The 14,865-nt window shown below is 54.6% G+C and overlaps 1 protein-coding gene across 1 annotated transcript in view; it reads right to left on the bottom strand.

Moving 5' to 3' along the window:
• Nucleotides 1–9,087: 9,087 nt before the first annotated feature.
• The window catches only part of SNCB (synuclein, beta), a 39,791-nt gene continuing 34,013 nt past the window's right edge, over nucleotides 9,088–14,865 (bottom strand). The window contains exons 4-7 of the mRNA XM_005865508.2: nucleotides 14,506–14,547; nucleotides 14,169–14,287; nucleotides 10,089–10,178; nucleotides 9,088–9,718 (exon numbers count right to left, since the gene is read on the bottom strand). Of these exons, the coding sequence (XP_005865570.1) occupies nucleotides 9,686–9,718; nucleotides 10,089–10,178; nucleotides 14,169–14,287; nucleotides 14,506–14,547 (284 nt within the window). The 3' untranslated portion in view covers nucleotides 9,088–9,685. The remainder of the gene's footprint in view (nucleotides 9,719–10,088; nucleotides 10,179–14,168; nucleotides 14,288–14,505; nucleotides 14,548–14,865) is intronic.

The raw sequence follows: 14,865 nt of genomic DNA, 5'->3' as shown, positions 1-14,865 counted from the left end.
GCATGCGCGCTGGCGACTCCGGTCTCAGAACCGGGAGGGGCGGTGCCGGCAGGGAAGCCGGGTAGAGGGAGGGAGGGAGGGACGCCCCTCACCATGGCCCCTGGGCTTCTGGGTTCCCCGCCCTATCGATTGGGTTTCCATTTCACAGACTAGGAGACTCAGTGGTGGAGGGGCTGCCCTTTAGCCGCGCGCCTCTGGAGGGCGGGGCGCGCTGTCTCAGATCTCACTCAATCCAGCCCCAAGACACCCTCTCCACGTTTCACCGAGAGGGAAATTGGGGTTCAGAGCGGGGAAGCCCCTCCCTGGATGGGGACCCAGGTCAGTGAGATCTCCAAGCTCTCAGGGCGGGGAAATTTCCCGCCTCCGCCTTGCCCGCACTTCCGGCCTTTCCCTCCCCGCCCCCTTCCTTTTGTCTCGCCGCTGCCCACGCCCGCGCGAGTGGAGCGGACACCAGTGGTGGGGGTTGAGGGGAAGCGCCTCGGATTCCCCCGCCAGCCGCCTCCCTAGCCAGGTGACCGCCCACCTTCTAGTCCGTGCGAGTCCACTTCTTCTCCCCCTAGGTGCCCTTGAGCAAATCGCTTCACCTCTCTGAGCCTCAATTTCCCGATCTATAAAATGGGACTAATAGTAATCACTTCACGGTGGTCTTGGAAGGATGAAGGAGCCTGAGGTCGATGTTCAGGGGCTCCCAGTGAAATATGAATTGCCTAGGGCAGCAGGACTTGCAGCCCAGCCCGCCTCGACATTTCTCAGCAGAGAAATAGTCCCCCCCCCCTTTGACTTTCCAGAGGAGAAAAAATAATTCCGTAATTGTGGAGAGGGGATAAACCCTCTCCCCTGTACTGTGAAACCACCTACTAAAAATGGCAACAGCACACGTCAATGTAACGCTTTTTTAGGGGCAGGCACCGTGTTAAGTTTTGTTTACAGGTTTCATCTAATTTCAATTTCCAATCACTTAGAAGAGTGTTCATATTAATGTGTTATGGCCCCATTTTTCAGATAAGAATGTTGAGATACTGATAAATCACTTGTTTCTGCTCACACAGCTAATTAACCTCACACTTAACCCCTATTTTTTTTATTCCTGTCACTTACCTGGTGAACCATAAGTCACTGTGATCTTTTAAAAAAATCTAGATGGCAAATGAAGACAGTCTATCGGGCCAGCGTCTTCAGCCAGCGCCCCAGGGAAGCAGAAAACCGCAGAATGCCCGAACCAATTTTCAGCACCACGGACAACTCCCCTACCGGGCCAGCTTACTAACGTTCAGGCCTTGAAAACTGCTCATTCGCTGCCCACAAGGGCACTTTGCTTCACAGTTTACAAACCCTGTTCTACATTTGTCATTTCATTTTATTCCCCCTACAGTCCTTCAAGGTAAACATTATTGGCCCAGTGATACAGATGAAGGCATGGAGGCTGGGGGAGGTTCATAAGACATGAAAAGCGGCAGGACCAACCTCTGATCCAAGCCCCCCTGGGGCGGGGCGGCTCTGAACCAGACCAGGGCGTGAGTGAGGAGGCCGTGGCGCTGGTTAGGTGAGAGACGATGGTCTCTGAAGCATGGCAGCGTTTGTTGGGATGGAGAGGAGCTTTGATCATGGGCTGGATGTGGGCGTGAGAAGACAGAGGTTCTGCCTTGGGGAGCCAAGTGGATGGAGGACAGATGCCTGCTGAGCCCTGGGGAAAGTTGGGGCTTGTGGGACAGCGGTGCTTTCACATACAGTCCAAAACGGAGCCCCCGAGTGGCCAAGGCAGACAGACCAAGAAGCTGGTGATGGAAGTCATGAGGATGTGTTGGTATATGAGGGGAGCATGTAGACCAAAGGGGGTGAGTGAAGACCCCAGATCCACTCTGAGGAGCTCCAACATTAAAGTACCAGCTGGGAAGAGAGAGAGAGAGAGAGAGAGAGAGAGAGAGAGAGAGAGAGATCTGAGAAACCAGAAGAAACCCAGGAGAGTGTGATGTCTCTGAAGCCAAGGAGAGAGAATGTTCCAGAAAGGCAGGGCTAACTGCATCAGGAAGATAGGATATGGCCTGAGAGATGTCCTCTGGACTTGAAAAGAAGGTAATGGAAATTTGATGAAAGCATAGTCCGTGGATAGTGGGGGTGGAAGCCAGACGGCGGGTGGTGGTGGTGGTTAATGAGTAAATAGGAGCAAGGCACCAGAGCGACAAGGATATGACTCTTTCAACAAGTTTGAGCTTGCAGGGAGAAAGGAGATACCACGGTTTCTACATGGGGCTAGGAGGAGATCGGCGGCATCTAAATCCTGATGGGAGGGGGGCAGTAGATGCCAGGAAGGGAGAGCAGGATGGCTGGCCCAGATGCTTAGGGTGGAAGGGAAAGATGGGATCCAGTGCTTTGGGGCAGCCCACAGACCTGAATTGAAGACAGAGAGGATGTGGCTTATTTGGGAGGTGCAGGGACACCAGCATGCGAGTGGGAAAGTGACCCAGGAGAGGAAGGTATCCAATACAGGGCAGTTGTTAAGCCAGCTACCACAGCGGGAGAGTGAAGCTTAATCCCACAGGAAGTGTTGGGAAATGGGACAAAGGCACATCTCAGAATTCCCCTGGCCAAGGGTGAGGGAGCTGGTACATTTATATCCAAGTGCCTTGTAGACACTGGGGCTGAGTGTTAATTCACAGGTGCTTCTGGCTCGCAGTGCATGGGGCAAAGTGGGTTCCACAGCCAGAGGGCAGCTCTTTGACAAAGATGCAGGTCCTGGCTGCGGGGGGTCTTGCTGGCGGGCACAGGAATGGTAAGGTTGTCTGAGAGGATGTGGTCAGAGCTTTGGCCTTGTCAGCTACATGGGCACAGTCATGGCCTCTTTCCATCTGTGCCCTTTGCCACACTCCAAACACTCTTGTTCCATGGGGACTTGTTGATAAAAACATTTAAAATGGCAAGTTTCCAGACAACAAAACCAAACACTAAGGTCTTTCCAGTTAGTAGCTGTGTGGCCTTGACTAAGGTCTTTCTGAGTCTCAACTTCATCATATGTAAGAGCTCTCAGAGCTCTAAGGAGAATGTAGGGAGAAAATAAAACCCCAAACAACAAATAAAAACTCCACAACAAGCACCAAGCATCGTGTAGCACTCATGGGGGACACCAGGGTAATGGCGAGCCCAACACTGTGCACCCTTTTCTGACCACAGCACCACTATTCTCCTTGGGGAACCACTCCAGTCCAAGTGGTGGGATGGGACTTACCCCACTGCCAGCTTTGGGGGGGCAGTAACCCAGGCCTGGCCACTTGCTGTGCAGTGACTAGTTCTGGGGAATGGGGGTAGAGTACAGGACCAAGGCCAGGGCAACTGGCTCTCACACTTTCCTGGAGCTTTGGGGGTTGCTAAACCTGAGGCTGCTGAGGGGTCATCTTTGTCCCCATGTAGAGCGAGTTGGCCTGGGCCCAGGTTTTGGCTCATCCTGGGGTTCAGGCTCATTCTGCAACAACCAACATGGTCACCCACACCTGTGTGAGAGTGTATGTGTGCATGTGTGTGTGTATCTCGATGGTCTGCCGCTGGGAAGCCATACACACTCGTACGCACCAAAAGATAAACAAGTGCCTACAGCTCCTTGGCTGGCGCCCAGGCTGGGGGTGGAAAAAACAATCCCGGTGACTTTCTGAAAAGCAAGCATGTGTGGCAACAGGCTCCATGGAGACCAGCAGACTGTACCAGAGCAGAGACAGCAGCCACCCCCAGTGCCACCCCTGCGCGCGCGCGCGCACACACACACACACACACACACACACACACCTCTCATGCTTATTGATGTTCATATCCACTTTATCAAACACAGTCTCCCTTTCATATCCAGGCACACCCACCCTTGAGGTCTAGCCAGTTACCCCCATTCCAGCTTTGCTTGAGGCTAAAGGCTTTTGAGAAGGTCTGAGAGTTCCAATGCAACAGCATTCACAGTTCCTGACCTGTTTGCTTGAACACTGGTCCAGGTCTAGGCCAATTTCAGCAAATCACAGCCACTATGGAAGGTATGGTGGTAGTGGTGGCGGTAGAGTGTGTGTGTGTGTGTGTGTGTGTGTGTGTGTGCGTGTGTGTGTGTGTGTGTGAGGGTGGAGATGGGATCATATGGCAGACAGTGAATCCAACTTTTTGGAAAGTGCTTGTGTTTGCTTCAGAATTGTACACACAACACACATTCACTGGCTCCTTCAAGAAACATTCACCCAGACCTCCCATCCCCTGAGGCTTGTACAGACACACCCCTGAACACAGACACTCAGATATGTACCTGTCCTCATGCAGGCAATGTATAACCCAGATACCCTAGATCAGTGGCCGGCAAACTCATTAGTCAACAGAGCCAAATATCAACAGTACAACGATTGAAATTTCTTTTGAGAGCCAAATTTTTTAAACTTAAACTATATAGGTAGGTACATTGTTATTAACTTAATTAGGGTGCTCCTAAGGCTTAGGAAGAGCCACACTCAAGGGGCCAAAGAGCCGCATGTGGCTCGCGAGCCGCAGTTTGCCGACCACTGCCCTAGATGATGATAATGATGGTAATGTACCACTTACTGCCTGCCTAATTGTTTTACAGTCATCATCTCATTACATTTACTTCGTAAGAAAAATTATCTGAGGGTGATAGTATTGTTATTTTCATTTCATAGGTGAGGAAACAGAAGTTTAGAGAGGTTAAGTAACTTACCAGGGTCACACAGCTGGAAAGTGATAAAGCTTGGAGCCAAACTTCAGTCCATACTACTAGCTCTTCTTCATTTACTCAGATATATTTGCAACACCCCATGCATGTGCAGGCATACGTGCGCGCGAGCGCACACACACACACACACACACACACACCCTGCCTTCTCAGTCAGCCCAGATAACGTGTCCATGGAGTCACTCTCCCGACTCTGACCTCCTCATATGCACCAGCCCCTCACAGCTGCTATGATATTCATGAAAGGCCCTGGCCTGAGCACATGTGAGCACAGCCTGCTGCCCACACAGGCCTCCTCCCTTCCTCTCCATATCCCCACCCCCAGCAGCTGCAGGCCCTGGCCCAGCTGGGGGTGGCCCCAGCATTTGGATGGGTGACTCAGGCTGAATCATGGCCCAGCTGCTCCTTGGCAGCCCTCTCCCCCATTCTGCCCAGAGAGCCAATTTCAAAGGTACAAGTGGGCCTTTTGGGTGGGAGACAGGGAGTGGGGCAGGAGGGGATGGGATGCTTGAGAGCCTGAGGAGTCGGGCAGGAGGCCTCTGAGCCTCCCCTGCTCCTCAGTGGTCTGTAGGTGCTCTCAGGCAGTCCCCACCCAGGTCCCTCCTTCTTCCAGGGAAAGGAGTCCTCTGGCTGGACACAGGCCAGGGCTCCCTTGGTAAGCCCGGGCCCATTTTGGCTCCCCTGCCCTACCTCTTGGCCCTAATAGTAACAGTAGCAATAGTAACTATTTGAATTAGTCACTCACACGTTACAGCACTCTATGGTTTTCAAAGCACTTTCTCATCTGTGTCTCTTACTAGTCCTCTGGGGTGGAAATCAGCATTCTTTCAGGCTGAGGAGACTGAGGCTCAGAGAGGTTGTTATGTGAACTGTCCAAGGTCACAAAGCTGGTGAAGTAACAGAGCCAGGAAGCAAGCTCAGGCTCCCTGGTCCAATCTGTGGAAGGTGAGCATCAGGACCAGCAGTCGAGCTGCAGTTGGGCATGGCGGGGGGCACGTGGGGTGGCATGGGGACATGTTGGGATCATGGTGTGGGGCACAGCAGAGTGTATGGTGGGTGTATGGCAGAGGCAGGGCTGGTGGCTTGGTGTGTGACAAGATCATGACATTTTTCTCTTTACCCTTTTGAAAATAATGGATTATGGGATTATTTGTGCTCTCAGAGCTTCTTTTCAGGGTTTCAGGCCAATGTCCCAAGAAAGCCATGGAATTTCTACTGAGAAGACATGAGCTATGAGACCTTTGCTTCCTGAAGCCTCAGTTTCCTCATCTGAAAAAGTGGGTCCAGGCCTCCCACAGGGTAGGCTACTGAGAGGCATCAGGGAATGGCGTGTATATTGCCCTTTAGAAGTCGTGAAGGGCTTCACAAATCACAAAGGCTGCTGTTTTCCACATGTTGTTTTATCTTTTAGGAAACACATGTGGGTGCTGGGCGGAGGCTGGTGTGGGCTTCTGGGAGCCTGAGAGCAATGCTGAGAGGGGGAGTGGGTGACAGTTCTTCCTCCCTCCTGCCTTGGCTGGCCTGGCCTTCCCCCACCCTCAGCCCAGAGCCAGTTTCTAGGCAACAGGATGGATGCAGGGATGGTTCTGGAGGGGAGAGAGCTATAAATAGGGAAGGGAGACAACAAAAATAAAGTTCCGGGGGGTGGGGTGGGGTGGGAGTGGGAAGCTGGGAGGGAAACTGGGAACGGTGGGGACACAGGGACAGCTCCCAGCCCTTCATCAGGGGGAGGGGGCGGTTTTCAGGTTAGCCGGCCAGCAAAGGTCCAGAGTGCTGACATGGGAGGGGAGGGGTCACTGTGTGCACAACTGAACAGGATGGGGGTGACGAGGATTAGCCATTTCTTGTTGGAGGGCGAGGGGAAGCTCAGAGGAGGGAAGGATTCCAACAGGCTGAGTTGAGGGCAGCTATGGAGGAAAGAGCACAGGCAAAGAAGGGAAGATGTGGATCAGGCGAGATGGGGCTGGACCCGCAGATATCAGCAGGCCCAGCCGGGCTCAGCCGAGCTGCCCACACACCCATGTCCTCGCAGACACCTGCAGGGCTGTTCCTGCAGCCCCTCACTTTTAAGAACAGAGTATGTGTGCAACGCATGCTGTTGGATGACTAAACACACACCACACATGTGGGCAATATCCATGTACACACATCAACTGATACACTCCCCTCATGTACGTAAGTGTGCACACACAGCTCAACACCTCACCCCCCCCACACACACAACCTCACTTGCAGTCTGCATGAAATTGCACAACATCTCTTATCTCCCCTCTGCTGCCCCCATGGTTTCCTTTATTAATGGTGTTGTGTGTTTATCTCCCCCAGGAGCAAGTCCCTTTGGGAAAATTGGGCTTTGGAATCAGGCTTGTGGCCTTTGTCACTTCCTACCAATGTTTCCCAGGGCAGGTAACTGCCTCTCTGGCCTCCATTCTCTCATCTGTAAACTGGGTCTAATAACAAGGGATCATTGAGCACAATTTCAAGTAAAAGTAATGGAGACAGATGTCAGATGCCCGAGGCAAGCTGGGCACTTGGTAAGTAGCTCCATCCCTGTCACCAGGGAGGGCCCTGGAGTTGTGTGTTCTCACATGTGCATCCTCAGTCAGGGCTGCCCTCTGACACAGGGCTGGCATCTTCTGCTGATGCTTCTGTGCCTGTGCCTGGAATACAACTTAAAAGTGACCCTGGCGGAAGATAACTTTGGTCTCTGACTAGAAACCAGGCTCAGAAAACCAGGTGCGTGGCTTGGCAACGGAGAAGGAAGAATAACCCACCCCCACCCTAAGCCAGATGGCAAACCTTGTTCTGGCATCTAAAACTAGGGATCCGGTGCTGGTATCTGGAGAGGAGGTGGCAAACTCAAATTCTTTAGCAGGCAGCTCATGAAAATGAGTGAACAGGGAGAGAAAGGGGCTATTGCCAACTGCAATCACATAAAAAAAAATTAAACCCTGTGCTAGCAAATTAAGCATCTCTATATGCCAAGTTCAAACTGAGGGCCAGGAATTTGCAATCCCCGCGTACTGTGGGTTGTAAATAGTGTCCTAATTCAGTCAAAAGGGGTGTGGAGATCCTGGCACCCGCACATGGAGTCAGAGAAGCCAAGCCCACCGGTTTGTTCTCACTACACACACATCTGCCAGCCGCCTCCGACTTCCGGAAGCAACGGCTCGGTACACTACAGGCCAAGGTGACCCCAGTGGGCGGATCGCCCGCAATGCTCAAGGAGCTCCCGAGCCTGGCACCCTCCCAGCCCCCACCCCCTCGGGGAAAGGGCAGCGCTAACAATTGGGGGGGGGGGTGACTGAATTGGTCAAGCTCCTTCCAGCCCAGGGCTGGAGTCCGAAAGGATGTCGGAACAGGCAGAGAAGGGGGTGAGCTCTTACACAGGCGAGGTTGGGGGTCCAGCGGCAAGGAAAAGCGGGGGTTCCGCCTGGGCCGGGCCCGGCTGCAGTGGGGATGAAATAAAGGAGCTCCATGGCTGAGAGAGCGGCGCATCGATGGGGGCGGGGCCTCGGCGCGGGTGCGGTGGGCCTTCTGAGCCAATGAGAGCGGCTCCTTCGCCTTGACGGAGGCGGGACCTCTGCGCAGCAACGAGGTGTCTCCGCCCCGTCTTTCCCTTACCGAGGCGGTGTGGGGGTCCCTCCAGTGTCGATACTGGTCTGTTCGAGTTTGCTGGCCGGCTTCCAGATTTCTGCAGACCCTCGCCCACCTCAGCCCAGGCCGCAAACCTCTGGGCGCCTTTCCGGGAGGGGTGAAGCCCAAGCTGTTTCTCCGGAGACAGCTGCCCATCTCCCGTCCCCTTGGATGGGTGTGTCTGCTTTGGGCAGGTGCGCGCGCGCGCAGGTGTGTGTGCGTGTAAACGCTCTGGGGAGGAGAGAGGTCTGTCGGCGCCCAACATCGTCTTCCAGTGTCCGCGCTGCAGGTTTCCGAGGACTCCGCGGCGCGCGTGCAACTGTGAGTGTGCACGTGTCCGCGCGGGAGCGCCTGCCAGAGAGCGTACACTCCGGCCGGCGCGCACGCAGGTCCGCGCGCCTGTGCTGCGTGTGGGATGAGGTGTGAGCCCGTCCACCCTGCGCTGCGGCGGCGCCGGGCTCCGGTCCTCCCTTAACCGGCTGCAGGCGCTTCACCGCCCAGCAGGTGGCTCCCGAGGCTGCCTCCCGCCTCCCAGCCAACTGCTGGTCCCCGCCCGGGAGAACCTTCTCCCCAGATCATTCCACGGGGAGAGTGGGAGACTGAGAGACTGAGGTCCGAGGTTGTCAGTCTCACACCTGGGCCGAGGTTGCCCGGCCCCAAAGAGGGGAGTGGGGCAGGTTGAGACTTGGAAGTCCGTCGGCCACCCCCATCTGGCACCCCAGCCCTGCCCGTGTGGCGCCGGCTACAGACAGGTTGACTTTATTCATGGACACGTCGGGGGCGGCTGGGCCGCCCGCCCAGAACACGCTCACACAGGGGCTGGGGGACTCTCCATGCCACAATCACGACACACAACGCCCGCGCTTGGACCGGACCGGCTGGGGGAGGGGTATGGCACAGCCTGACTCCTGGTTTTGGTAAAAAAAAAGGTTTTGGGGTCGATGTGGGAGTGGAGTGGGGGATTCTGGAGGGGTCGCTCAGAGAGCCTCTGTTAGGTGGGGTAGGGCGCCGTCGCTTTCGGATCTTGGTTTAAAAACACATAGAACATGCTACATCCGCGCAGACACTGGACGGGATGGGGCGGGCAGGGCAACACAGGTGGGGCGGCGGCGAGGCTGCCCTTGTCATCTGCAGGCCAGGCCCTGTCCACGCCCCAGGGTTGGATGCTGGCGGGTAGGACAGACAGATGGACAGATACTAACACAGGCTCCGAGGGGGCACCTTGGAGTGTAGGAAGATCTCGTATTTGGGGAGAAGGGGTTGAAGGACAGCCCTGGCTCTGGGAGGTGAGGCAGGGACCAGGAAAGAATTGTGCTGCTGGTGGGGGGCCCTCCTGGCCCCTTAGGCCTCTGGCTCATACTCCTGATACTCCTCCTGCATCAGAGGGATTGGGGTGAAGTGGAGAAGAGCAAAAGAGGAAGGGGTTGGGAACCAAGTGGCCAGGCTCTGGGCCTGAGACCTCTCCCTGTTAAGGAGGAACAGTGCACCCCCCTCCCCTCCCCCAGGCAAGGAACTTGCGAGTTGGAAACAGCCTGGCCAGTCCTGGGCAGGGTTCCCTGGGGCCCAGTGCTACACCCCATCTGTCCTCCCTCCATGCTAACACCTATGGGGACCTGGGTTCCAGGTAATGGGGACCTGAAGCTCTCTGGCCCAACCCTACCCTGCCAGGGACCTCCCCCCCAGCTGGGGATGGCAGCTATCCTCCGGGGTGCCCAAAGCCCCACCCAGCCCTGCTACCCCTCACCTGGGGTGATTCCTCATAGCTCACTCCTTCTGGCTCCATCAGGGGCTCTATCAGTGGCTCCTCCGCAGCTTCCTGGGCCACTTCCTCAGGCTGCAGGCAGAGAAGGGACAGGGCCTGTGAGGGCAGCCAGGGATGCCCCCCAAATTCCTACCCTGGGAAGCTCTTGGCTGATTAGGGGAATGTGAGGCTTTGTTGGCAGTGCAACCAGAATTTCTAATTAAATTGCTTATTTGGAAGTGGGATGAATGCGTGAGAAGTGAAATCCCTCCAAATCCTGCTTGAAGCTGGGGGTGGGGAGTGGAGCAGGGCTTGCCATACCCTTCTCCCCAGCACCTGGCAGACTCCTGCACTTCCATCATTTTCACTGATTGGGATGGGAAGATAGCACACAGTCACCTATTTATCCCTACCCCCTTGCGTCAGGCTCTGTGTGGGGCACTGGGACCCCAGAGATAACCCTGGAGGCTCCTCTGGCTGGAGATGGAGGCTCACAGATGGGCTGGGTAGGGGCTCTGAGCCATTCCCCTGCCACCTTCCATCCATCCCTCCCCCGCGGCCCTGTGTGGCCTGGTTTCTTCAGCTGTTGCTATTTTAAGATAAGCTGGAAGCAACAGCTCAGTGGTGTTGCTTGGATGTGTGAGCTAAGACTCTAGTCCCTTCCCCCTGCACCTGCTCCCCAGCCTGGTGCAGACCAGTAGGCATGCAAATGAGGGGCTGCCAGACACATGGCCAGCCACTTGCGGGTGAGCACAGTACGTGCACAAACATGGGATGGAGCTGACTGCACACACAATAACCTGGGGTCCAATGTATGGCTGCACAAGGCCACATGGGCCGGCACACACCTGGACCCCTGGGGAACCTGTAGGGAGGAGGGCATACCACCTCCCCCACTCCCACAAGTACCACTGTCCCTCCCTCCTGGGTGGAGATAAGATTCTTGAGATCCTGAAGGGCTGACATTGAGACAGGTCACGGTGCAGGGTAGTTGCACCAACTCCATCCAAGCAGCTTCAGCTCCTTTGAATTACCTGTCTAGGTGGGCCCCCTGGGCAAAAGAGTTCACAGCTCTTGACCTGACTCATTCCCCTCAGTGTCCAGATGGATATGCCAAGGCCCAGGAGGCGGAGAAATGTTAGTTTAGTCACCCAGCTATAATCAGGATCCAGGAAAGAAACATGGTGTTAAAAATCCCAACCTGAGCCCTGGCCGGTGTAGCTCAGTTGGGTGGAGTGTTGTCCCGTACACCAAATGGTGGAGGGTTCGATTCCCAGTCAGGGTACATACCCAAGTTTCGGGTTTGATCCCCGGTCAGCACATTCAGGAGGCAACCGATTGGTATTTCTCTTTCACATCAAGGTTTCTCTCTCTCTCTTCCTGTCTCTGAAATCAATTTTAAAAAATTCCAGCTCAAGCACATTGCTTGGAAACAATTCAGAAGTCAAGTAAGAGTAGAAGGATGTGTGCCTTGTGGTTTCATCACACATGGATTCCGCACAATAAATATGGAGACCAATAGTACATAGCACAGCTCCCTGCTGAGTGGAAGAAGCCGGGTACAGAAGAGCATCTACTTAAGGATAACATTTACAGGATGTTAAAAACACCCAGCTAATTTGTGATGCCAGAAGGCAGGAAGCATGGACAGGGAGGCAGGGCCAGGCTGCAGGTGGGAGAGTGAGGCGCTGAGGGTGCAAGTGTTGAGAAGGCACCCATTCTCAGCATCATGGAAATGAGGCCTCAGAATGAGTGCACCCCTTAAATTATGTGCCCCAGACACCTCCCTCATCTCACCCTAGTCTTGGCCCTGGTGGTAAGGACTGGAAAGGGGTAGAAGGTGGGCCTCCTGAAGGGCTGGTGTTCTGAGTCTTGATCTGGGTGCTGCTAACGTGAGGGTGTTTCCTAGTCTGGCCACTCACTAGCTGTCTGGCATCGGGGATGTCACTTCACCGCTGACCTCAGCAGCCTCGGTGTGAAGGGAGATGGTGTCTGCTTTGTAGGAGTACAGGAGGCTTCCATGATGCCGTACGTGAGCAGGCTGGGATGGGACACACTCAGGAGCACACATGCTGGGCTCGCCCAGGTTCCCCCATGCTGGGTGGCCCCAGAGGGCTGTGGTTTGGATTGTAAATCTATGATCTTGCGCTTCCTTGAGAGAGGAGGCTTGAGGTGCTGGTAGGAGGTAGGCGGCCAGAGAAAGATGGTTCTGTGCAAATGCCCCTCACAAACAGCCCAGACCTGCCTCTCTCTTGCACCCCAGCCCCCAGCAGAGGTCCTAGCACCAGTTGGCATCAAGTGACTCCAGTGATATGGACCTGAGCTTATCTTCCCAACCACTTTCTCAGGGAGGCAGGCACGCATGGGGTCTTGGGCAAGTCACTTCACTTCTTTTGAGCCTCAGTTCCTGCATCTGTAGAATGGGCTAATTGTGGTGCCTTCCACATAGGGACATTGTGAAGAGTCAATGAACTCCTCTATGTAACACGTCTAGAGCAGTGCCTGCCCATATCATAGGTCAATGAATGGGAGCAATCACTGGAAACGTAATAATAAGAAATGAGAGGCCTTACAGTTGGTAAAATGCATGGGCAGGACTTGAAGCAGAACTTCCGAGCCAAGTCCCAGACCTCTGCTGGGGAAGGAACCAACTGTGCAAAGTGTCTGCAGTGGAGAATGGGGTGGGGTCTCCCTCAGCCTGATGGATACACTCACGTGGAATGCACACTGACTTCCCAAACCAGGTGCGGAAGAAGGAGCCCCCACCCCACAGAGGCAGAATCTGCCCCTGTAGGTGGACAGACATGCATCATCCCACAGGGGGATGAATGTCTGTGCAAACATATGGGCCCGGAGTGCAATACAGAGTGCATGGTACACTTCCATGCACACCTGTGCTCACAGAGCCCCTGGGGGCAGACACGGACCGCTCACATGGTCATGGAACCACTGTGTCTTACTGAGCACTCACTGTATGCAAGCCTGTCTCTTCACCAGTGCTTCTCACGGTGGGGGTCTCTGAACCTGCAGCATCAGTATCACCTGGGTTCTTGTTAGAAATGCAAACTATCAGGCCCCACCTCAGACCTACCGGGTCAGAAATTCTAGGGTTGGGGCCAACAGTCTGTATTTTAACTTGGCCTTCTGGCGATTCTCATGCATGCTTCCGTGTTGAGGACCTCTGATCTATGTTATCTCTAATCTATATAAGAGCCCTATTGTGTTCCTCTCCCATCTTACAGTCAAAGATTCAGGCTCAGAGACATGACGAGACCTGCCCATGGTCACACAATCAGGAAGTAGTGGAGCTGGGATTCAGATCCAGCTCTGTGAGGTTCCAGAGCTCACAACGCTTATTCTGCAGTGTGTCCTCATGCAGGCACCTGTCTTATGCACACACGGATAGCCACCGCCACTACCTGGGGGGACACGCCTGCACAAACGTGTGACACACAACTCCCCTTTCCCGCTCCCCCCTGGACCTCACCTGCTCGTGCCTGTCTCAGGGCCTTTGCATGAACTGCTGCTACTGCCTGAAATACATTCCCCACTTGGCTTGCCTCATCCCTTGGGTGTCAGCTCAAATGTCACCTCCTCAGAAAAGCCCTCTTAGCTACAGCAGCCCCCACATCCCTTGACTATCTATCCTATCACCTTGTTGTCTTTTCTTCATAGCATTTATCCCTGTCGGAAATAATCTTATTGATTGGCTTTTTACTGTCTTCTATCACCGAAATGTCAGGTCCATGAGTGCAGGTAACTATTCATTGCAGTAATCCCCAGAACAATTCCTCTCGGGTATAAATACTTGTTGAATGAAAAGAAATGAATGAACAATCAATGACACTTGCAGATGTGGCCAGGAGTGGTCCAGGTCACACTTGCAAGCAGGATACATGTGCACAGCCAGATCTGGGTCATGGTCACAGGGAGCCCCATACCTATACACCCCTAGACTCTCTAACAGGGTCCTGCAGAAGGTGAGGTAAGGTGGCTGGTTGGGGGGCAGGGAGCCTGGTGGCAGGTTGATGGGCACTGTGTACATTTGTAGTCATTCATGTGTGTGGTGGAAGGACTGCTCACCTTCAGATCAGTGGGGAATTCCTCCTTCTTCATCAGGCCTGTGGCTGCTGCGATGTTCCCAGCCCCAGAGAACATAGCTCCTCCCAGATGTGACGCCTGCTCCTTGGTTTTCTCAGCCACTAGAGTGGGGAGAGGGTTAGGGAAGGGGTTTGGGGGCCAAGATGAAGGAGACATAGGTGCCCCCTCCCCTGTAGTGACCCGGGACCTGCCTTTCCCATGGAGCACCCCCTAAATCCTTGGGGGTGCCCTTTTCTACCACCCCTATCCCCACCCTCTGGAATCAGGCAGCTCTCAGGCTGGGGAAGGGAAAGGGGCTGTGCGAGGGCTGGGCTGGTACCTGAGGTGACGCCTTGTACCACCCCTTCTCGGGTCTTGTTTCCTGCAGGAAGATAAAGGGGCACATTTAAGGGCTGTGAGCTGAGGGGTCAGAGACTCTGGCAAGCACAGCGGTTACACAATGGGCAGAGGGACCTGCTTGGCAGCGGGCATCCTGGCCCCATCACTGCCTCCTTGGGCTTCAAAATCCTACTAGTCCCCCCTCATCGCTGCACTGAGCCCCCCACACCTACTTCCTTAGGACGTCAGTTCTGCCCGCTGTCTGTTCCTCACCACCCCTACCTGTCCTGATACCTGCACCCTCAGGGGGCTGTTGTTTGAGCACCAGCACTGTACAAAGCACCAGTTCATTTAATTCTCA

This window comes from Myotis brandtii, unplaced genomic scaffold (genome assembly GCF_000412655.1).
Source record: "Myotis brandtii unplaced genomic scaffold, ASM41265v1 scaffold208, whole genome shotgun sequence".
In the NCBI taxonomy this organism is placed as follows: Eukaryota; Metazoa; Chordata; class Mammalia; order Chiroptera; family Vespertilionidae; genus Myotis; species Myotis brandtii.
Note: the sequence above shows the minus strand (reverse complement) of the source record. Positions and strands in the feature narration are given on the sequence as shown.